General features: G+C 41.7%; 1 protein-coding gene across 1 annotated transcript; it reads left to right on the forward strand.

The window, feature by feature from the left end:
- The first annotated feature begins 12,864 nt into the window (after nucleotides 1-12,864).
- On the forward strand, nucleotides 12,865-21,161 carry Ufm1 (ubiquitin fold modifier 1). Its single transcript, XM_032898422.1, has 6 exons — nucleotides 12,865-12,961; nucleotides 13,040-13,096; nucleotides 15,689-15,746; nucleotides 16,553-16,592; nucleotides 18,057-18,089; nucleotides 19,289-21,161. Coding segments are annotated over exons 1-6 (258 nt in total). The 5' UTR covers nucleotides 12,865-12,959; the 3' UTR covers nucleotides 19,357-21,161.
- The last annotated feature ends 1,357 nt before the right edge of the window (nucleotides 21,162-22,518 follow it).

The following is a 22,518-nucleotide window of genomic DNA, read 5'->3' on the forward strand; positions in this document are numbered from 1 at the left end:
TCCTGTAGCTACCAAGTGAGATGCAAGAGTGTCAATCAAATACTTGTCACTACAGTTAGGCACAGAATACCTGAGTGTAGTCCAAACCAAGTGCAATAAAGTCATCGATGGCTGTAAACAGTGAGTGATATTCTGTGGTGGGTACTTGATAACAATAGGTCAACTATGAATTTCCTATAATAGAACATTAAATGTTTCTTTATACAAAAATAAGAATTAACATATCTGGCATAGTATAAGATATTCTAACAGAAATGAAATAAGAAACCTGGGACGTGCCCATCAGAAGAATCACATATATAAGCAAGTGACTCAGTAAATACCTTGCATGTTGAAGACCATAGAGTCTACATTCAGCCACCAAGATTTTGTATTCATCCTGAAAGTATAATTGTTGTGTGGCCGTGAAAAACACTTGTTCCCTGTTAGATTTATTACCTTTGAAATGGATATGGTAGTATTTCCTACCTCAAATAACTGCTTTTTATGAATTATAAAAATTACTTATGCCTTGATCCTTGTGTTACAGAGTTTGAGACCACTGGAAAAGACTGAAGACTCAATCCAAATTGTAGTTAGCATAGTTTATTTTTTAAAAATGCTAGCAAGGAGACAGTCTTAAAGCCAAATCAAAGGTGTGCTTCACAGAAGGGACTAATGGGAGGGTTTTTAAAGGTGGAAACCACAATTATCTTATTTCTGTGGAATTTCCAGCTGTGTGAGAAACTGTTTTACTCCCCTCTGCTATATGAGGAACTTGTCTCTCTCATTGCACATAGAAAGAAAGGATCTGTCTTATTCTCCTGTACATAACGATAAGTGAGTTTACAGAAGTTGGAGCAAGCTGTAACAGTCTCGCAGCAGTTAACACTATCCTTGTGAAGTGAGAAAAAAAATGTTTGCTAAATCCTGACAAGACCTCAAGGGTGAAACTGAGATCTGCCTAACCTTAAGATATATAAGATTCTTACAGGAACTTTTGCAAACTTGCATTTTTCTATTTCTATAACCACAAAATTTTCTGATTCTTGAGCAAACAGAAATACTATGGTGACATAAGTGTGCCCTATTCTAATTAAAAGTTCACATCCTATCATCCTTGGTAACAGCCATCAAAGCTACATCAAGCTTGTGGCTCACTCAGCTGGGGGTCACTTCTAGACTTATAGAATCCATAAGTCACAAGAGTCCATGCTCCAGGCTGGGCCCAAGTGGCTCAATAAAAACTTTAAATTCATAAAGAGCTCTACCTGATCTCCTTCTCAACATTTGGGGGCTTGCCTGGGATCTATTCTCACCCTAAGAAAGATAACCTAATTTGACACTCTGAGCCTTCTATATTCTCTGGTCTTCTAAATTCTGGTGAGTGTATTCTTCTGAGTAACTTCTGGGTGATCAGCCCAGGGTTACATGTCATCAGAGGAAGCTCTATTGACATTTAGGTAAGGTGACTTCCGACCCCCGGATGCCCTCAGCATTAGTACTATGTTGGATGAATGAGAACATGGTGGCTGGCTATTGTTTGCCTGGCTATTATTTCTGTTTATATTTGGTTTTGTTGCAATTCTGTCTCTCGGGTGCCTCCTATAGCTTGCTCAGTATTTATCCCTCTCCTTGACTCAATGAAGCCTGCTGCTTAAGTCCCACAAAAATCTATTTGTAAGCTTTCTTTGTTTGATCGCTCTGGTCACTTGATTCTGTTTTTCAGGAATTCAGATGTCTCTGGAGGTATGGATAATACAGCTTTATACTGTTCTACTTTATTAAAAAGCTCACTCTGGAGTGGAATTATATCCTATCTCTCCCAATCTAAGCTTGCTTGTTTAAAAGTTTTCTCAGATCTCTGTGTAAGTCAAATGGCTGTCTGACTGTGGTAAGAGAGAAAGAAAAGAAAAACACCTCAGGAAAAGACAACATGTGCCTTAAAATAGCTAAAATGGAGAGGATTTCCCAATAGAAATCACTGTTGTTTATCTCAAACTCCTCTTTTTGTTTGTTTGTTTTGTTTAACTCTCTAAAACCTAAATCTTTTGCTAAAATATAAATTAATCTCAAAATTATATAAACTTTCTGTACTTTAAAACTTGTAAGCTCACTGGATATAGTTAAAATCAGTAAAGAAAACTAAGAATAGGGAGGGGGTCCACCTATTTGTAATGAGAAAGCTAAAGGCCCATGTTGTCTAATAGCTCCATGGGTAAAAATATTACAAAATGCAAATTTACTTGTTATTGTTATATCTTATTACATCTTTAAATGAAAAGGGATTTACATAAAAATTAGAATGGGTACAAAAAATGTTCCCCCATTCAAGGTGATGGATAGTCAAAACTCATGCTGAAATGCAAACATTCTTTCTCTCAGGATCTGTAAGACCATTTTGAGGGACCTGTAAAATTTCAAGCAAGCAGATAGATAGATAGATAGATAGATAGATAGATAGATAGATAGATAGATAGATAGATGACAGACAGTAAGTTTAAGCTAACAGGGCTGAAACTATAAATCCCTAATCTTGTAAAAGCTTCTAACTTGCTGTGAACTGTTAATTAGGATATGCAAGCTAATGAGCAGTTACCTTATAAGTGATCAAATTCTTTAATATGCTCACAACTATGTTTATAGTCACGCTAAATACCAATGTTTTATTTACAGGAATAAGCTTATTTACCTTTTGTATTTATTTTCAAGGTAAAACCTAAAACAAGTAAACAAGTAACTGAAAACAAGTAAAATTTCTTTAAAATCAGGTAAATGTAATAGATGACCCTGAAACTCTTCAGAGAGCTGATGAATATGGTGCTTAAGATATCAGTAGAAAAAAACCTTCCCACAATAGAGAAAAATACCAGCTTCTAGAAGCAACCTTATGGTCTACTCCAAAGAAACCAGTTCCACCTGGACTGTGGTAATGCTAACCACTGGGTAAAACTGCCTTACATCTGTCCCAATCATGGACAAGCAGGATGATAGAGAACTGACTTCCCTCTTTGCCTCACCAAGATAGGCTTGCCTCTTAAGTTCCTCACCCACAGGAAACTTCAGGATCTTCTGGATCTGGAAGCTAAGGGTCGATACTGCCCCAAGCGACAAGCAAAGAGTTAATGCCATCTGAAGCGATATCAAAGGTTGAAGTTGTTCTGGCACAGTCATAGGAACTCTGCCTTCAATAAAACCACCAAAATCTCCATGGAGAAACCTAGATTCACCATCCAGATAGCAGCCTCCCTGTCATTTTTAATTGATATGGAGACAATTTGGATTGTACTTCCTGCTCTAATTTAGCCTTTTGGGGTCTCTGACGATATTGATGGCTGACTGTAGCCTTCATGAGTCTAGCAGCAGCTACAGTGTCAGTCCATTTCACATGTAGAAATAAGACCTTGCTTTTCCTTGAACTACTAGGTCTCGCAGTGAAAAACATAAATTCTCAAACAGGTCTGCCTTGTTGATAACTTCATATTTAAAAAGATAATACATAATCTTAAGACTTCAAAGCTTCAGAGTTTTAACATATTAATCAGTGGAGTTCTAATAAACTATTAATCCATTCAGGGCAAAGCACTGACTAATATTATCATAGTTGTAGTCTCAAACTTTAAATTTTCTTTGGTTATTTTCTAAATGCAGACTTAAAAATAGTTTTCGTTGTATTGAAAACATGTTTTACACACACACACACATACACACACACACGCACATGCACATACAAATGCATGCCTGTGCACACCCACACACACTCTCTCGTGGTTTTAACCATGAGTCATTGTTTAGTGTTCCCAAACTTTTGCTGAGTCTCTTCCAGCTCTTTACAGATGCTTGTCAACTGTTTTTCTACAATATAGCTTTCAATGCAGATTACAGACAATGATCATGCTAATATATCTAAAGCTTTAGTCATTTTATAAACTTCGGTAAACTCCTGTAAACTTCAGAAAGTTGTGACTTGGTTGACCTGTCACATGTCAAATGGACTCCAGACAACTAACTGCTCCTGTCGCATCAGTCAACAGCTTAAGTTTCTCTGCCTTCTACCTGTCCCTGAAGGTGGACTTTTTATTTTCCCTGGTCTTGTCAGGACCACAGGCCTGAAATTCTCAATGTAAGGTTTTCCCCTAAGCTCCTTAATTTTACCTTCTGTCCTTAGTGTCCATCTGTCACAGCAGATGATTAATATCACCCTGAAATCAGCTGCAAACCGCAGTCTTCTCCAAAGGGATCATCAGCCTTAGGTGGTTGTGCAATGCTATAGAGTCCTAGATTTGCTGAAAGCTGATATAAACTAGGCCAATCAATGTGATTTGTTCCCTGTCTCTCCAGGCTGCATCAGCAAACCAGATACTTCTAACTAATGCCCCACTCCCCCCACTCATCTTTCACCATCTCCTCCCCACCCCCCCACCCCACCCCATCCCATCCCATCCTCCATTGCCTGAATCTCCTCCTGGCCTTTGACCAGAATTCCAGCCTTCTTGGGCCCTGATGTCTTATTTTCTGTTGAGAAGCAGTTACTGGAAAGAGATGTGTAGTACAACCAAGTTAAGCTTATCTAGCTTATAAATAATACTAGCTCACAAATAATGAGACTATGCTTATTTTATTTGGTTTTGACAATTACTGGGGTGTAACCCCTGATCTATTCTTCTAACTGCTGGTCTGGCTACCCCCCCAGCAGTGTGCCCCAGATACTTGCTGTTTCTTCTGGCCATGTGCTCATCCCCCACCCACCATCCACTCCTGTCCCCTCATGGGGGCTTCCTCCTCTCTTTCCTTCTTGTTCCTCCTCCTCTAGTCTCTCTCCTCCAACCAGGTCACTCCAAACCCTTAGTCCCTTCAGTAATTGGCTATAGTCAATTTTACTTAACCAATAGGTTTAAGACAAGGAACATGTGAACAAAACTTGTAAACATGAGAAGTCACTTATAGTCAGTCAAGTATACAGTTTAGCATTATAATACATATCAACAGACCAAACCTCAACAAGCATGTTGTTCCTTATCCTCACCAAAGCCTAGAATGGTAGGTCCAAAGGAAACCAGTTCCCCTCCACCAGGAGTCACTTTGCTGACACAAATGACATATGACTACCTTTAGCACCCTTCCACATACCAGAGGCCATGTTGACCTCCAGACGTCCTTAGTATCGCAAGCACCTGTCACAATGAACAAACAAAACAAACAACAAACAAAACAAATCTTAAAAGACAGGGCTACTCAAGATAGAGGCTGGAATTTTACTTCATAATTACCAAATTTTACCTGGAGAATGCAGGTGTTGGCTTTTCTCTGTCTTGCTATTTTATGCATCTTAATTCTCCTTTATAAATGTCAATGTCTACCCCTTTGTAATGATCTCACTCCAGGCTAATCAAAACAAAACGAACAACAAATCAACCTAATAATTACTGGTGCCAAACTAGGCAAAGGCCTTAAATTTTTAGAATGCTCTATGAGGACTCTAAAAGAGGCATTTGACTCTCTAGCTGAGACGGTCCTCCAGAATAGAAGGGGTTTGGGTTGGACCTACCCTTCTTTAGACAAGGAGGACTCTATGACTGGGAGAAATATGCAATTTTTAAGCAAACAAATTTGCTACAATTAGACAGACTCTGACAGAAAACAGCACCATCAGCAAACCAGTGCTATTACGAATCCTGGTTGAACCAGTTCCCTTGGGTAACTAGAATCTGTCAAGACTCATGGTCCCTGGAATCAGATACCAATCCTCACATAATCAAGATAAAGAAGATGAATACTAGTTCAGGCAGACTATGATGTCCAAGACAAGGCAGGGAATAAAGTGAGAAGTACATTTGTGCTAAATCCCGATCTGATCTAAAGCTAAAAATGAGGTCAGCCTGACATTGTAGTATGTATGGTTCTTACAGGAACTTTTGCTGCCAGGTATTATTCCGGTTTTGTAACCACAAGGCTTTCTGATGCCCTCCCTGATCAAACAGAAAAACCATGGTAACATAACTGTGCCGTATTCTTATTAAAAGTTCATATCTGTCATCCTTGCTAACAGCCATCATAGCTCCGTCAACAAGAGGTACGAAACCCAAACGTGTGATTTTTAACTTTAGAAACCCCCTGCCCAGTCAGCTTAGACCACCTCTAGGCTTGTAATTACAAGAGTACTTACCCCAGTCAGGTCTGTGTGGCTCAATTAAAAACTTCAAATCCATAAAGAGTTTCACCTGATCTCCCTCTCTTGGATGAGAACACTGGGGAGGGTGCAAGCTGCTAGGAGCTCATATTTTGGGAATTTGAGGCAGAGATCAATGGCTACAAAGGAGGACACCAAGTACAGAATGCAGTTTCCTCAGTCATCACACCATTAGTGAATAAAATGGACGATTTCCGTGCCATACTTCCAAATTTAATGTTTCAGCCACTTTGTTAAACTTAACTGTTATTTAATTTCAGTATGCTGCTTTCCTCTTGCAAAATGGAATGTTGATAGCATTTACCTCATGTCTGTTAGAAGATTTTATATACATATGAAATATATATATAATATGTGTGTGTGTGTGTGTGTGTGTGTGTGAAACATGTTTGGAACAGTTATGTAATTGGCTGCTTTAACATTTCTAACAAAACAAATGTTTCCATTAAACAAAGCATGACTGCAATAGAGAGAAAAAAATTCATTATATAAGACTGTTAACAGTCCTGATTTTTATAATTAAAATGTCTGTTGGAAGAAAGATAATTTAGAATTCTGTGGTGTTTCAAGTCGGTATCTGCAAACGATAATTTCCTCCTTTGGTTACTGTGGCCAGCACCCCAGGTGTGGAGAGCACCTGAATCCCATTCTGCTTTCTGGTTTACAGGAATGTTAACATCCCAAATGTAAGGCAGGAGACTAAAAATTATACAGAAAACAAAAATGATTTTACACAGAAGAAGAACGTTATGAGGAATAGCTTCCCTTATCTGAAAGTTGGTTTGCAAATTAAACAGAGCTCTTTTCTAGACTCTCCACTATTCTCTTGTAACCTAATCCTTCTAATTTGTTATTCTAACTTCCAGAGACATCCTTCCTTTACCTATTAGTATGCTAATAAGAAAACTCCAGAGACCACAGGAGAAAGTGTCTGCCCTTTGTCTCTGTCCTTCAGCGCATTACCACAAGAACAAAGAACTTATCCAAGCATGGCAGACACACACACACACACACACACACACACACACACACACACACACACACCCATTAACACCACCCCAGAAACACTCCCTGAAGCCCTTAGAAGATGGAGAACTTTTTCTGTGGGGTGTGTAACTCCAGAGCTGAACTTGAATAAAACTATCTGTTGTATCAAGTACTGTCTCCTGGCTTGTTCAGGTGGAGGGAGGCTGTGTAGTTGCACCTCCAGGAACCAGTAAAAGAACTTTCCAATACTTTTCTATCAATACCTCATTTCTACATTCCCTAAATCAGCTCTGCTCTCTGCATAGTTTCTTACCATCGAATTATTGAAATTTCTCAGGCTTGAGTTCAAGCATGCTGGGATGGATTGCTGGGAATGAGTTTATTAGAAGAGTTATTAACACTGTGGACAGATATACTTACAGACAACAGAATGGCATGGGGGATTGAGGAGAGTTCAAGCCCCTGAACCGGAAAGAATGATGGGGCTCTGAACAGAGGAAAATCAAGACCTACAGGCGGGGCGGGGGGAGGTCTCATTTTTTTGAGGGCAGTTGTTAATTTCTAAGGCAGTGTAAAGAGACAGAGGACAGAAAGAGGCCAGAGTCTGATCTTCAACAGATGGATCTGTTTATTGGCACATACAGTGAGGTACAATCTCTCTTCCTCAGGAAATTGAAGGGTCTGCCAGGGGGAAAAGCTGGCTATGACCCTGTATAGAGGCAGAGAGAGGAGCTTGGATGTGAAGATATTGCTGCAGCTTGGGGGTTAGTGGGGGCTCACCTTCCTGAAATTGTTTGTCTAAGGTGAGGCAGTCTCTTGGAAGACAGGCTGGCTCAACAGGCATTCCTTTCTATGCTGGCCCACAAGACTGAACAAGGTCATCTTTAATCTCATAGTAATCCTGTTTATAACTCTCTCCGCATGGATACACAGGGCTTGGTTACCATCTAAGGTTCTTGATAGGGTTTGTGTTCTCTTTGCCGGTTAAAGAATTAAAAGGCAGGAAAGACTTTTAAGTGTGAGAGGTAGCAGTGGCGAAATCTCTAACTCCACAGACAGGAGTAGACAAGAATTAGAAGTTGAAGAAAGGCATTTATTAGGGGTGAGGAAGCACATGCACGCAGCAGACACACACACACACACACACACACACACACACACACACACACACACACACACAAATACACACACACCAAAAAAAAGACCCTCCATAAAGCAAGGGGGAGATCTGGAAAGCCAAAAATCTAGTTTCATTGCAAGGGCTTGGTTTCTTAGGTCTCTGAAGTGTCTTCCTCCCATAATTTAGGATTAGCCAGGTTTTAGAAAGATAGAACAGCTAATTGGTCCACAAATATTGTGTAACATTTCTTGATCTGGCCTCGAATTTGTTGACCCAGTCTATCAGCAGGAGACCCGAAAGTAAACAAGTCCACAAGGCCTTTGTTTTAACCTGCAGGATTTTATATGGGGCGGGGAGGGGGGATTGGGGAGAGCAGGGAGCAGAGGCAGCCATCTTGGAAATTCACCACTTTTATTGTCTAGTCATGATCCCTCTCTACTATTTGTCTGCTTCCAGGAAATCTGTCTAACCCCAGGCCTGTCAACAGCACAAGCCTTCAGTCTCTGAATCTTAGGCAAGAATCAGGGAAGTGTGTAGGAAGCAGGACATGTGGCCAACAATATCCTTTTTGATGTTTTAATTTTCTCAGTAAGAGATCCTGGTCCCTGGAAGACTGTTTGGTTCTCAAACAATGTCTCAGTAGAGTGCCTGGTGGTCACTGCAGGTGTTGTGGATCTAACACAACACTCTCACAATTGTAACTTTACAGTCAATCAAGGCCAGTCATAGTTAAAGTCTATATTTTGTGATCTCACTTATGGGAAGTAATTTACATAATTGATAGACTAGGTCTTGATGAGATTTGAGTTATTATTCTAATCCAATGAGTTTTAGTGGATTATTGAAGGGAGAGAACTTAATAGAGTATGAAGAATTAATGACCTAAAAGCCTCAGATACACTGAGAAACTCTGGACAGAAAAGTTGACTTGAATGAGAGCATTCATGAGCTGTCAGGATCCAGGACTCTCTTGATAAAGTTCAAAGGGTGCTGTGGCCCCCTAAACGAAGGAATCCCCCCATGCAAAAGAAAATTAGATCCTCCTGATTAGAGCAACACACTAACCACTGTGGGCGTTTACCACTTTGAGAGAGCAGAGGAACTGAATTGCAGATGGGACCAGAAGTCCCCTGCTTTAGGTGCCATAATTTTCATGGCTGTTAGTCACTTCAGATAATCTGATGATTATTGTTTTGTTTTGCTTTGTTTTAATTGAAGCTTTATCATGGAAGCTGGGACCAGAGTTTCACTGTAGCTTCTCAGGTGGTGCAAACAGGAAGGAGCTTGAGCTGCTTTTAGAATTTCCCTCTCAGAGCTCCTCTGTCCTTGCCTATCTTCTGTTTAGCAATGTGAGCTTAATTTCATCCTGACCGAGTGTTTGATGTTGTTGTCCTTGTTGTTGTGTGTGCTGGGGTCACACACAGGAGCCAGAGCCTCATGCCTTATATGTATGTCCCAGACAGTACACCACTGGTCCTTAACTCTCTTTCAATAAGGATAATTTTCTATGCTTTTAGAAGTGCAACATTGCTGTGTTTTATTGTTCTATAATGAGATATCGTGTGGTCACACAGTTTACCTCTGCAGTCATTTATGGCTCTCTGTGACACTAATTGGGTGTCTTCCAGAACACATTAGTCCTTTTATGCTGCCTGGTGTCTGTAGTTTCCAAGTAGCTATTAAAATTCACTTCAGAGTCTGCTTCTGTTTATATTAAAGATACTTCAGCATTTAAACTTTTCAGCAAATTAGAAGATCCTTTTATTATAAAATTTGTCAATTGGAAATGACTTGGTATATTTAAAAAAAAGCAAAACATTGAATGTATATGAATCTATAATGTTCTTTCTAGAATCAAGGGGAAACTCACAGGGCACTAGAGATGTCCATTCTTGAGGACACAAACCTATGGTGGCTGTGAGGAGGAATTAAAGTGGAAAAGAGTGCCCTACACAGGTACAAATAGGTGTTTCTCACTATCTTTCCATAATTGAAAGAAAACGAAGACATGACCACTCCTAGGTATTGTTGAAGACAAATGGTTTATTGTAGATATAAGGGAAAGTTCAGCTAGAGGCATCTGAAAATGTCTAGACTAAACCTGGTCAGGGAGAGAGGTGGGGACAGGCAGAAGAGGAAGAGGAAAGAGGGCAAGTAGACAAAGGGAGGAACTGGGGCCCAAGAGGACAAGAGAGGACACTTAGCCAGTAGGTGAAAGAGACAAATGATTAGAGGAGGTGGAAAAGCCGACTGCAGAATTTAGAGTCGAATATGGGATATGGCAGAAGAAACAACTGATACATACATAATTTAGGGAAGTTAAATCAGCAGCTTGGTTCGGTTAGGAGAGAGGTGGAGTCTTGGAAGGACACTCGTATATGCCCCTCCCACAATCTGCTCCAAAACCGCCTGCAGCAAGCCTGCCCCAGTGTTTCTTTGGAACTGAGGTGGGGGGAGAATACAGTGTCTTTACTTTTTATTTTGATGCAGTCCGGTATTTTTGAAGTAGCCCCAGCAACTGAGTTTTGAAGTCACATTCCATTTAGGGTTGAATCATGTTTTCACTGTATGGTGTATACATATAGCAGAAACTCTGAACAAAGAATTTTGTTGGCTATTCGTGCTACCTTGAGTGGCAGGAGGGCTTTCCCTGCTGTGCTCACAAATGCTTTGTAAGCCCTTTCCCCAGAGAAAGCCCTTTCCTCAGAGAAAGGCCAGGCCCAGCACCTAGATTTCCCTATTGGCCTTAGCTGTCATTCCCAGCCCTGAGGAAGAAGAGCTAGGCCTGCTCTACAGAAAAATAAAAATATTAATAAACTCCTGAGCTTGCCCAAAGATCAAGCCACACAATTCCTCCAACCATAGGCCACCCTGCAAAGTTCTGCTCCATCTCCCCTCAAGAAACCCTATATTAAAAAACCCTGTGTTTTGCCCAGTTCCGCTACTCATCCTAACAGAGGCCGTCGCCACCCCCACCCCTGCACACCTCACCCCCACACATACCCTTCCCGGCCCAGGGTTTTCCCCTCCTGATAAATCTCTTGGGTGAGGTTTGTTGTGCAGTGTGACTTTGTGGTATTCCTTGGCCCCAGACTGTCAGGACACCTTTCCATCCCACATTTAACGCTTACGGTGGCATTTTGTAACATGGCTCCATACTTGAGCAGAAGCCAAACTAGGTAACACGATGCAAATTTTATTTAAAATATACAACAGGTCCTCTTAGAAACAGACTGAAATTTGTACTCTAACTTTGTGCTATTTAAATAGGAGGCAGCAGGTAGACAGGTGCCCGCCATTGGTGATTTTTGTCTTCACAGACAACTCTTTAGTCATGAACGTTAACTCTGCAGCTTTAGCTGTTAGAAGACACAGCGCTCGATCTTCATATCGACAAGTCGGTATATATCTCTTGGATTCACTGAGAGACATACAGCGGGAGAATATTGGAGCGCTACTTACAGTCAGCACCAGAATTCTCAACTTTGGGAGAAAACATTATGGGAGACCATCTAACTACAGAATTGAGGAAAAGATGAGATGTAGTTCCAATATTCCCAGGGGAACTTCTTACCTATCAATATTTCTCATGAAGAACCTACCAGTTATCTATAGGCTGACTGGATCTTCCTCTTGATTCAGTACCTATTTTTGGTTTCATCTACTCACTGCATTATTTCTTTTAAAAGGCTTAGTTATTGTGAGATGGAATGCTTATTTTATCTTGGTGTTTACATTGTGATAAAGATTAAAGACAGCTTTCCCCTCTCACTATAGGAATAACAAGGAACTGACAGACATATGTCTGATTTCCTCGGGGCCACAGCTTTTGGTTTAGTGTCTGGTGCACACAGTGAGCTCAGCCTTTGGTTTAGTGCCTGGCGAACACAAGTGCTCAAGGTCTGTAGGTAAGCTGAATAAAGGTACCTGATTGGCAACCTTGCATTAAAGTTAAATTCTATGTGGCCACAACAAGAACTACGGGGTGTAGTGATGATTTTTTTTTTCCTCCAACACCTCCAAGATAAAAGATTTTTCTTCTGGGCCCTAACAGGAATCTCAGCATAATTCTATCGTGATAACTTTCTTTTGAAATGATTAAAACGTCGGTGGCGAAGTGTGAAGTATGAGAAGAAAACTATAAGGTTAAAGCGAATGTAAATAGTATTAACAAAAATGTTAGAAAGATCAAAGAATGCCGTTAATTAAAGCAGTTGACTCCAGCTTCTCTCTAATATAAATCTGTGCATGCAGGTAGGTTGCTTAGCAACTCAGCAATGCTTCCTCATCCGCTCCGGTCTTGAGTCCCGCCCCCAGTTCCGCCGCCACGTCCAGCTTCGACTCAGCCCCTACTTCCGCCGTAACCAGCCAGTGGGGACCTAGCGGCCACTCTATTTGGCCTGTATTGTAATGCCTGTCTAAAAATGTGTCAATAAACAATCAAAAGTAGAAATGTATTCTTTATCTACCATTTATACCTCACCTTGATAGATAAACATTCAGAATGAAATTTCTAACTGTGGGCTAGCGACTTTCTGTAGCCTGTGAACTCCGGCATAATTTTCAGGCGCTCTGTAGATAGCCGCGCTGGAGGGCGACGTGGGCCGCGAAGGACCCCGCTGCCTGCCATCAAGGAAGCTAGGCGGGCGGCTGTTCGCGGTTTGTGTGCCAGGCGGTTCCACCATGTAAGTGTCAGTCCCCGCGTCCCGGCCTTGACTCCGTGGCCGAACTCGACAGTAATGACTTCTTGTTCTCTCCCACAGGTCGAAGGTGTCCTTTAAAATCACGCTGACGTCGGACCCGCGGCTACCGTACAAAGTGTGAGTGACAGGCAAGGCTGGAGCCGGCTGGGCCTGGCGGGACAGAAGGGGACAGAAGGAGGGGTGCAGCATTTCTGCTGAAAGCCAGTGCCCCTCGCAACCCACTGGGTGGACAGGTGCAATGGAAAGAACATTGGGCAAGGATGGAACCCTTTTCCTTAATTTTAAAGGTCTTTACTTGGACCAGCTGTTACCGGAAGTTAGTGAGGACTTCCTAAGTCTGGACTTTTGACGGGTTCAAACCTAACACTGTTAACTTCAGGTATTTTTGTTGTTGTTTTGTTGTGTATAGACTCAATAATTGGATGCGTTAAGCGCTGAACCCCAAGTCATAGTAACTTGGGCCTTCATGAAAAGTGTTTAGCAGGTTGTAGGGCCATGTGTTCTTGTTGGGCCCGCCCTTATACTTGAGCAGTTCAGCAGATGGTTAACACGGGTTACCCATCTCGATCATATTATGATTTTTAAGTAGACCTTTTTTTGAGTTAGTGCAGCTAGAAGACCTATGCTAACTGGCAAAACACCGGGATTTCCATAGATGTTTTTATTCATGACTCGTTTGGTGGCACCAAAGCCTAGCTAACTGAGCTGATGCCAGGTGTCATCGTCTTCTGTGACTTCCCACCTGTGATTCATTCAGCTTCATGGCTTGTGGTTCCCTTACCCTTCCATCTCTAAGATGGTCTCCTTATACCCTGCCTCTCCAGTAAGAGCTCATTCTTTAAACTGTCGTTTTCAGATGGCCATATTCTCTTCCTCTAGATGCTTTACTGCAGTATCTCTTCTACAATAACTCGTTTAATTGCTTACCAAGTGGCTTTTTTAATCTGTCACGGTTGCCTCCCTAGTACTATACCCACTCATTTCTTGTGCAGATGAAACTCTATGGTTTGCCTTTTTAAATCATTCTTTTGCAAGCCTCCTGGAATCTGATAGCCACCTCTCTCGCTTCGAGTATTTTGCTTGATGAAACACCAAATTTGTCTTCTCTGCATTGTTCCTGAAGAAAATTACAATAGCTCTGGTTGATGAGTTTTATTGGGGGAAAACAAACCAACAACTCATGACTGGCACTCTACTATACTCGCCCAAATTTTCTTATTTTCCTATCCTCAGAAAGTATTTTTGTTTTATTCCCACCATTCAAATGAAGTCAGAGGGGACTTCTCTCATTTTCATGGAACGCCTATGAACATCTCCCATACCTTTACCTTACAGAATATAGTTACTGTGGGGAAAGCCTCTTTCTACAGTCTGCCTGTTTAGTTCTGCTCAGGATTAAGGTGGGTTAGTCAGGGCAGTTTCTGTGGTTGTTGGTGTGCCCCACTGCACTAGCTTATGCTCAGTAGTGGATGAAAGTGCTCTGGAAAGAAGTGAGGAGGAACGGGAAGGGACAGTAGGACAGTGCCACTATCAGTACCTGGAGCATTGACTGTTCCAGGGACTACACTACAGCTGAATGAGCTTTGTCAGTTCTTCAGTGCTATGTACGTTTAATGCATGTATAGCTGTGAGCACATGTGTGGGCAGTCTGTTGATGTTCTTGAGTACCTGCAGAATACTACCAAAACCTTTGTATTTAAACAAATGACTATTAGAAAATTTCTTGTTATTCTCTGCCCCACTAAGCCCAAAAAGAAAATGAAGGAAAGGAAAACAAGATGCCCACTTTAGTTATTCAGTTACATTTGGAAGGAAAGATGCTAGCACAAACAATTCATTTGCACGTCTGAAAGTCAGTACTATATGGTGTGACTCTTGAAGAGGAATCCGGGCTTAGCCCTACAAAGTTCTGTGATAGTAGTTGTATTAAGACATGAATGGGTTATGTGATGACACATAGGAAAGCTTAAAGAGAAGTGGTTTCTCTGCTTGAGAAGTGTCTGAGTCTTGTACTTAACACTTTTTTGTTGTTGTTGTTGTTGTTGTTGTTGTTGTTTTTAAACTTAGATGAGAGGCAATAAAATAGACTGAGGATATGGAGAAGTTGGCCTTGCTGACAGCCATCTCCCCCTGGGCACACAGGCATGCCTGCAATCCCAGCATTTGTGAGGCAGAGGCAAGCAGAATTCTCTGGGTTGGAGGCTAGCCTGACACCCTGTCTTTAAGGAGAGAGAAAATTCGTCTAATGTCTGCCCATGGTCTGCACTTGTGTCTACCTGGGTGGAGCCATGGCTTGGTGGTTTCTTAAGAGCACAAGCTACTTTTGTAGAGGACTCAGGTTCAGTTCCTAACACCCACATGATGGCTCACAACTGGCAGTGACTCCAGTGACTCCAAAGGATCTGATGCCCTCTTCTGGCCTCTGAGCACCTCTACACATGTGTACCCACAAAGACGGAGACACATACACATAACATACAATAAACCTTAAACACAGGAAACACAAAGAGAAGACGGAACTCTGCGTGCAGGGTGTTGGTTTTCACACGGAGCTTGGTCCCTTGTCTGGACTCTGCTGTCCTAGTGTTTTGTTTCCAGCATCAGTGCGTGGAATGCTGCCTCGAAAACAGACAACTTTCACAGCCCCAAACAAATGTTCCCCATCTGCAATGAAATGAACTTTGTGAAATTCTTCTCTCCTTGTTGCAGCCTCAGCGTTCCTGAAAGCACACCTTTCACAGCTGTGCTAAAGTTTGCAGCAGAAGAGGTAAGTGTGGGTTCAAACAGCGTCTTATGGGTGTGTTTAGTGTATCTCTGGCTTTTGTCTCTTGTGAATTTGCATGCGCTGTGACCTTCCTTTCCCTCATTTTCCTGTCGTTCATTACTGGGCTCATGCTAAAGGAGTCACAGCCCAGGAAAAGTTAATCTATCTTCTAGTTAGGAAACAGTGACTTGAGTAAGTTGGCACATCTGTTTAATGCAGCAAATGAAAGTGTAGAATGTAATTGTGCCAGTTTGTTTTTTAAGAGCTGATTATTGTATCCACTTGGATTGGGTATACTAAGTACATGTGTGTACTTTTGGTAAAAATTGCTTGTTTTGAAATGTCTAAATGTTTAAAAACATGTTGGTATTTTCTGTTTTTAAGAATTGAGAGTTTTCTACCTCAAATTATCAAAATTGTTTACAAAGCATCAGTAGGCACAGCTCTTGGAAGTGTAGGGTGATGTGGGCCAGTAGCACCAGGCTATGATTCGGGAACCTTCAGCTTTCTGACATAGTGGTGGTGTGAGTCACCTACATGGTATAAAGCAAATACCTCCGCTCTGTGCTCCTCCTCCACTCAGCCCCATACTGAGACTGAGTCCCTGTGCTGTGTGCACACCCAAGCTGTGTCTAACTAGAGCTCTCAGACTGCTATGGACTCCAGTAACCCTGCTCTTAGGATGTCCCTTCCTACAGGCTGTCGGACTCTAGACCTACAGAGTGGTAATAGGGGCTGCGATCTCATTCCGTCTTTCATGTTTCCTTGGGACTATATTGACATTTATTTTTTTCTTTTCTCCCTTTTAGTTTAAAGTTCCTGCTGCTACAAGTGCGATTATTACTAATGGTAAGAATTCACTTTTAACCTTAAATGCTAGAGGCAGTCCCCATAGCCCCTATTGTATATTAACAGAAACGTTACATTAATGGTGAACTTTGCATGGAGGCCACTGTATATAATGAGTGTGGGAAGCTTCAGACTATCTAGTATATCTATCTCTCCCTCTAGATTAATACTGCAGACAAGATATACATATATAAAGTTGTCTCAGAAAGCACTTTAGAGTATAGAAAGTTAAGCCGGAGTGTGACTGCCCTATAATGAATAAATGTACTAATAGAGTGCTGGTTGGCAGGCTTGCAGTGTTTTCCTATTTAAATATATTCAGTTAAAAAACATTTGAATGCCTCTGAGCACTGGTACAAATTCCAGTGGGACTGGTCTTATGAGTGAGCTGTGAGAGGAGCACGTGTCCATGTCTGTGTATAAACTGCTGCAGATGGGAAGTGTCCTGTGTATGGGAAGTGTCCTGTGTAGGGCGTTCCACCTAGGGGAGGGGAGGGGAGGGGAGGGGGCAGTAGCCCAGCGTGATTAGGTATGACTGGATTTCTTCTTCTGTGTGTTGTCACATTGAAAAAGGGTGGTTAATTTTCTGGAAAGTTAAAGATTTTCTAGTGGGAACAACACTCAGAGTGTCACTAGAACATGAACAAAATAACCTGGGTCTCTCTCATCTTGGAGATTGCCTACCACCCGCAGCGGAAATGACTAGTGGCATGAGGTGTTTGTCTCTCAAACAAGGAGTGGTCCTGCTTGCTAGGTTAGTAAAGTGGGATGGAAAACACTGTCTTCTGTAGAAGTGTGAGAGCCATTGCACTTAGGAGCTTTTGGTTGGTGTTCTGGGTTACACAGGACAGTTGATGGAAGAAAGGGGCCACTGCGTCCTCAGCTTCTCAACTGCAGGGGGATCAGCCTCTGAGGAACTGAGCTGCCTAGACGCTCTCTTTATTGTTCCTTAAAAGGCACCTTTAGCAAGTTAATTTCCACATACCAAAACTTATTATCTGATCTAGAGGTTGTCTTAGAAGACCCATCACCTAAGCAATTCTCAGATACATGAGTAACCCCCAAACCTCAGATAAAAGTCAGCGACAAAAGACTTCTTTAAAACATAGGTGCTATCACTCTGGAATTCATGCCAGATACAGTGGCTCTGCTAAATTCTGCTGTATCTTTTGTCTTCTCCTGTGGCATTTATAACATGTGCTCATGGTTGTTGCCTACAGACAGGTGCTGACCTGAGAGATTGTTGTCTGGGTTCTGGGGCTAAAGCTGCTCAGCCTTTGCCTGTGCCCATAGGCGCAGTGTCTTGTTACTGTAAAATTGTTGTAGCTTTAGAAATAACTTAGATGGGGTTGGGGATTTAGCTCAGTGGTTAGAGCGCTCGCCTAGGAAGCGCAAGGCCCTGGGTTCGGTCCCCAACTCCAAAAGAAAAGAAATAACTTAGATGATTTGTAATTTCTTTTTCAGATGGAATAGGAATTAATCCTGCACAGACTGCTGGTGAGTGTCTGCTTGTGTGCCTATCGAAACTGAATGTATTATTCATTTCAACTAGATAGGATTTTTCAAAAGACACAGCTGTGTAAAGCTTCTCATGTAGCAGTCTCCTAACTCATTGATAATTGGTTTCATTTATATATGTTAATGTTCTCTGGCTTTCACCACATGTAAATGTAAGCCTGACTAATAATGGTTTAGGAATTTAAAGTATTAATGTGTATAACAAAGAAGTCAGAAGATGAGACTGTGCCAGGTACTAACTGTCCCTCCTCTTAAAGTGATTCTATGGTAGCCAGTGAGCTGCTTCAAGTCTGGATATTTCATGGTTAGCATCCAGAAAGTGCCAAAAAAGAGTGCTAGCTGCCAGCCATTCTTTAAATAGCTACAGACACTGACCTCTCAAAGGCTGCGATCCCAGGAGAGTTGTGGAAACATAACTAGCATGAAGTGTTGGCGTCCTGGCCTGCTGGTGGGGTACATGTGCTTTAGCATTAGTAAAGGTGCTCTCAGCCTGTGGGAAGACTGCCGTTCTCCAGATGTGTACTTTGGGCTGCTACTCTAATTGTGATGCTTTGAAGCTGTGCAATTTAATATAGCTTCATTCTGGAACAATACTTGTCTTTTAAACAATTGTATTGGGAAGATTCCGAGTTATAAAAGTTATCGGCCACTGGCAGTCATAGATCTAGACTGTGAAGAGTGACTTACAGTGGCAGGTTATTGTTGTCACCATCAATCCTCTTGAGTATATACTTTAAATTGAAAGTCTTATTTATGGAAAATTGTGAGACACTATATCCTGTGCAATCTGGGAGTAGATGGTTTTATTTTTTTTTTTTTATTCTGTAAGTTTTTGTTGGTTTATGTTAGTTTAAAATTTTTGCTTACTCATGTGTTGCCCTTTAGCTTGATTATAATACCATCAGGCGACCAAGCCCGAGGAGTATCAGAATATCTCAGTGGCCTCCGCTGCCCTTGTACTCACTGTTTTCCTGTGGTGGCACCATTGATTGATGTTGCTCTGGCTTGCCAGTGGCTGGTGTGCCATTTGAACTTTTGTTGATCTGTGAGGGTGGGAGAGAAGTGGGGGCAGAGCTTCCGTGTTGACACTGGGACATCCTCTCTGCCTTAATTTGCTGGGTGACAATGTTACTTGTCCTCTTTAGACGCCTGACATTGCGTTTTTGTTTATTGTGTAGGAAACGTTTTTCTGAAGCACGGCTCAGAGCTGCGGCTCATTCCTCGAGACCGAGTTGGGAGCTGCTAATGTATGCTTCTTGGAATGCACAGCCTCTCAGAATGAACACTGGGATTTGTTGTTGCTGTACAATTGAAATCAGGCATTCACAGTACAATGGAAGCACCGAGAATCAGCGGAACAGGGAACCTTGACGCTTGTCCCTTCCTGTTCATTTTTTCATGGGAAGAGAGAATGCCTTTGAGTGGAGGGTACCACACCACAGGTCACACCGTGGTGACTGCTGCCTCACCAGAAGAGAGTACCTCTGTGACAAATGGACTGTGCTTTAAAACAAAAACAGCAAAACTGGAGGATGAGTCTGCTAATTCTTTTCAGGAGCATTTGGAAAAATTAAAATTCACAGAATCATATGTATCTTCTAATTTTGAAATTTAAAAGGATAATTGATCATAGAAGCATTTGGCTTGACAGCATCTCTTAGTTAGACTTTTAAATTATATAATTTGTGATGAACTTAATAGGTATTTGAATGAACAGTTAAATTTATACAAAACCAAACATTGAATTATGGAATCTAACCATTATAAGTTGCTGTTGTGCATCGAATAGCTTCAACAATAGTGACCCTGTGAAATCAAGTGTCATGGTGGGAGCTGACAGTACCACAGGAGCACCCTTAGCTATATTATGAATTCCTTGATAAAGAATAAAGCTTTAAGACATAAGTCCTTAAACCATTATTTTTGAGGATTTTATTTTTGAGCAGCATCCAAAAGTATTGTTGCAGAGATGATCTGAAGTGTTGATGGGGTGTCCCTTAATGAAGAGGAAACTTTAAAGAAGCTGTTAGCATTAGTCACACGTGGATAAAGAACCAGGGAAGCAAAGCCAGGCTTTTGCCATAGAGCAGAGGAAGTGAGGGGGAACAGGAGGCTGGCAGTATCCAAAGGCAGAAGTCAGGATGGAGCTGTGGCAGGGGTGGAAACGTGTGAAAGGGAGAAGACTGGGCACAGGGTCAGAAGGCAATTGCATTACACATCAAAACTCGGGAGCAATCTATAAGGATGGTGAAGGGGGCTCGGTAGGGCTGACAGCCTGAGTTCAAGTGCCAGAGTGAAGGAGATTACCAACTCCCCAGAGTCATCCTCTGACCTCATGCAGACACCCAGATGTGAGCCAATCCCCTCCCACGATAACTCTGCCTTTACACAGGAAGTCCACAGCTGGCACACGGTTCAAGATGGATCAAATGCTGACTGAGGGAGAACTAGGCAGCCCTGCTTTAGTAGGGGAACTCTTTGGAGGTGAGGGGTCTATCACATGCTCCCTAGAGCTAGAAGTACAAGTTCTCAATAAATACTAAGTTCATGGATAATGTTTTCAGGACCAGTTTTTATCTTGTGTCTCATATTCCTTATCATGGGGCTGTCTTAGTAGGAAGGAATTGTCCTTATCTACAGGTTTGCAGAGCACGTTCTGGGGTTCTGAATTATGTAGCAATACGCAGCTCATGTTTACTGGGTTTTTATAGTTATGTCCAGTGCCTGGAGACCTTATTCTTTATATTAGGCCTCTGCTAACCAGACATTTAAAAATATTTGCCACCTAATTCTGCTTCTATTAAATTTCTTCCATTCTGCCTTTAGCACAAAATTCTGCTTGTCAGTACTGTTTATACAGACTTACAATATGAAATGATTTACCTAACAAACTAGTTCTTTAATTTGAAAATACATAGTCTTGAAAATATTTTACTCAAAAACTGGGTAATTTGTTATTAAATGTGATCTGTAAGTTCAGAACATTTTAGGCATTGTATTTAATTTTAATGTCTATAATTAATACCTCAGGAAAATACATTTTGTTATACCATAAGTCATGGCTACCATTATTTTGCTATCAGACTTACTAACCAGTTTATTAATACTGTTTTTTAAAATGCAAAGATGAAAGGTAAGTCATAAAAATAATTATATTTCTAAATGTTAATCTGTTAATTGGAAGAGGAGAACTTCAGGCAGTCCCAGTCCTGGATAGTGTCCAGAGTGAAGCTAGGAAATTTGAAGTCCTGACTTCTGAAGTCATCCCTCAGGTTCTCGCTCATAGGCATGAGGACCCCTGTAAGCAGGACTGGGGGCTGCATGTGCTGCTTAGCGTTGGCACCATGACAGCCTTTCCACCCTTAAGAGTAGGATTGCAGGTGAAGGCCAAAGTACCCTGGCATCTTGGGCATTCCCTTAAGCTGCTTGATTCTGGAGTCATCTAACAGAGCACAAAGAAAGAAGATACTAACAGTTGGTCACTCCTGGGAAACTGTCCATGATCCAAGTCAGTGAGTTTTAGATGCTTTATTTCTTAGGTTTGGTTGTTATTTGAAGGAAGAGAGCTAAATAAAGGGTTGGTGCAGCCAATAAAGGTGGTCCCTTACAATAACCTGAGTTTTGTCCCTGGGACCTGCACGGTGGAAGAAGAGAAATGACCTTCCACATTCACAGACACATAACACACAAATGTTATTTTAAGCTGCTGTGTGTCTTTGCCCAAGAGGTTCCAAGCATTTGTAGATTGGGAGCACCAATATATATAAAGGACCAATCCCAGGTCCTTACTGTTCCCAAGGCTATTTTTAAAGCTAGGTAAAACTGTGCATACTTGTCTTTAAGATCTGTTGAACTAGGGCCAGACAGATGGCTCAGTGGCTAAGAGCCTTCTGGTCTTGCAGAGGACCAAGGTTTTGTTCCCAAAACCCACACTGTAGCTCACAACCATGTGTAACTCCAGCTCCAGGAGATCCTTTGCCCTCTTCCGTCCTCTGAATGCCTGTGGATCAGAGTGTAGCTCTCAACTACTACTCCAGCACTGTGCCTCCTGCATGCCACCATGCCTTCCACCATGGTGATGATGTGCCAGGCCTCTGAAACTGTACGCAGCCCCCAATTAAATGCTTTCTCCTGTAAGAATTGGTTTGGTGTCGCTTCACCATGAGTAGAATAGAATAGACAAAAACAAATATACCAAAACTGGGCTTCAAGTTTAATGGTGTATGACCAACTTTGAAAATCAAAGACACAGGCGGGAACTGTAAGTCTCAGCTGTCTGTGCTTCATCAGTATTTGATCGGCGTGCCCGTGGTTGCCTCCGTTACTGGCCACTTGCCTTGAAACTTTATCATTCGCATTCTCCACTTGAGTGCGAATCTTCATTTATGTGACAGCCATTTGAAGTGGT

The sequence above is a fragment of the Rattus rattus genome, chromosome 3 (genome assembly GCF_011064425.1).
Source record: "Rattus rattus isolate New Zealand chromosome 3, Rrattus_CSIRO_v1, whole genome shotgun sequence".
NCBI lineage: Eukaryota > Metazoa > Chordata > Mammalia > Rodentia > Muridae > Rattus > Rattus rattus.

Coding starts and splice junctions, on each gene's coding strand:
- Ufm1 (XM_032898422.1), top strand. Junction 16,593..18,056: donor AAGTGCGATTATTACTAATG/GTAAGAATTCAC, acceptor TTTCTTTTTCAG/ATGGAATAGGAATTAATCCT. Junction 18,090..19,288: donor TAATCCTGCACAGACTGCTG/GTGAGTGTCTGC, acceptor TTTATTGTGTAG/GAAACGTTTTTCTGAAGCAC.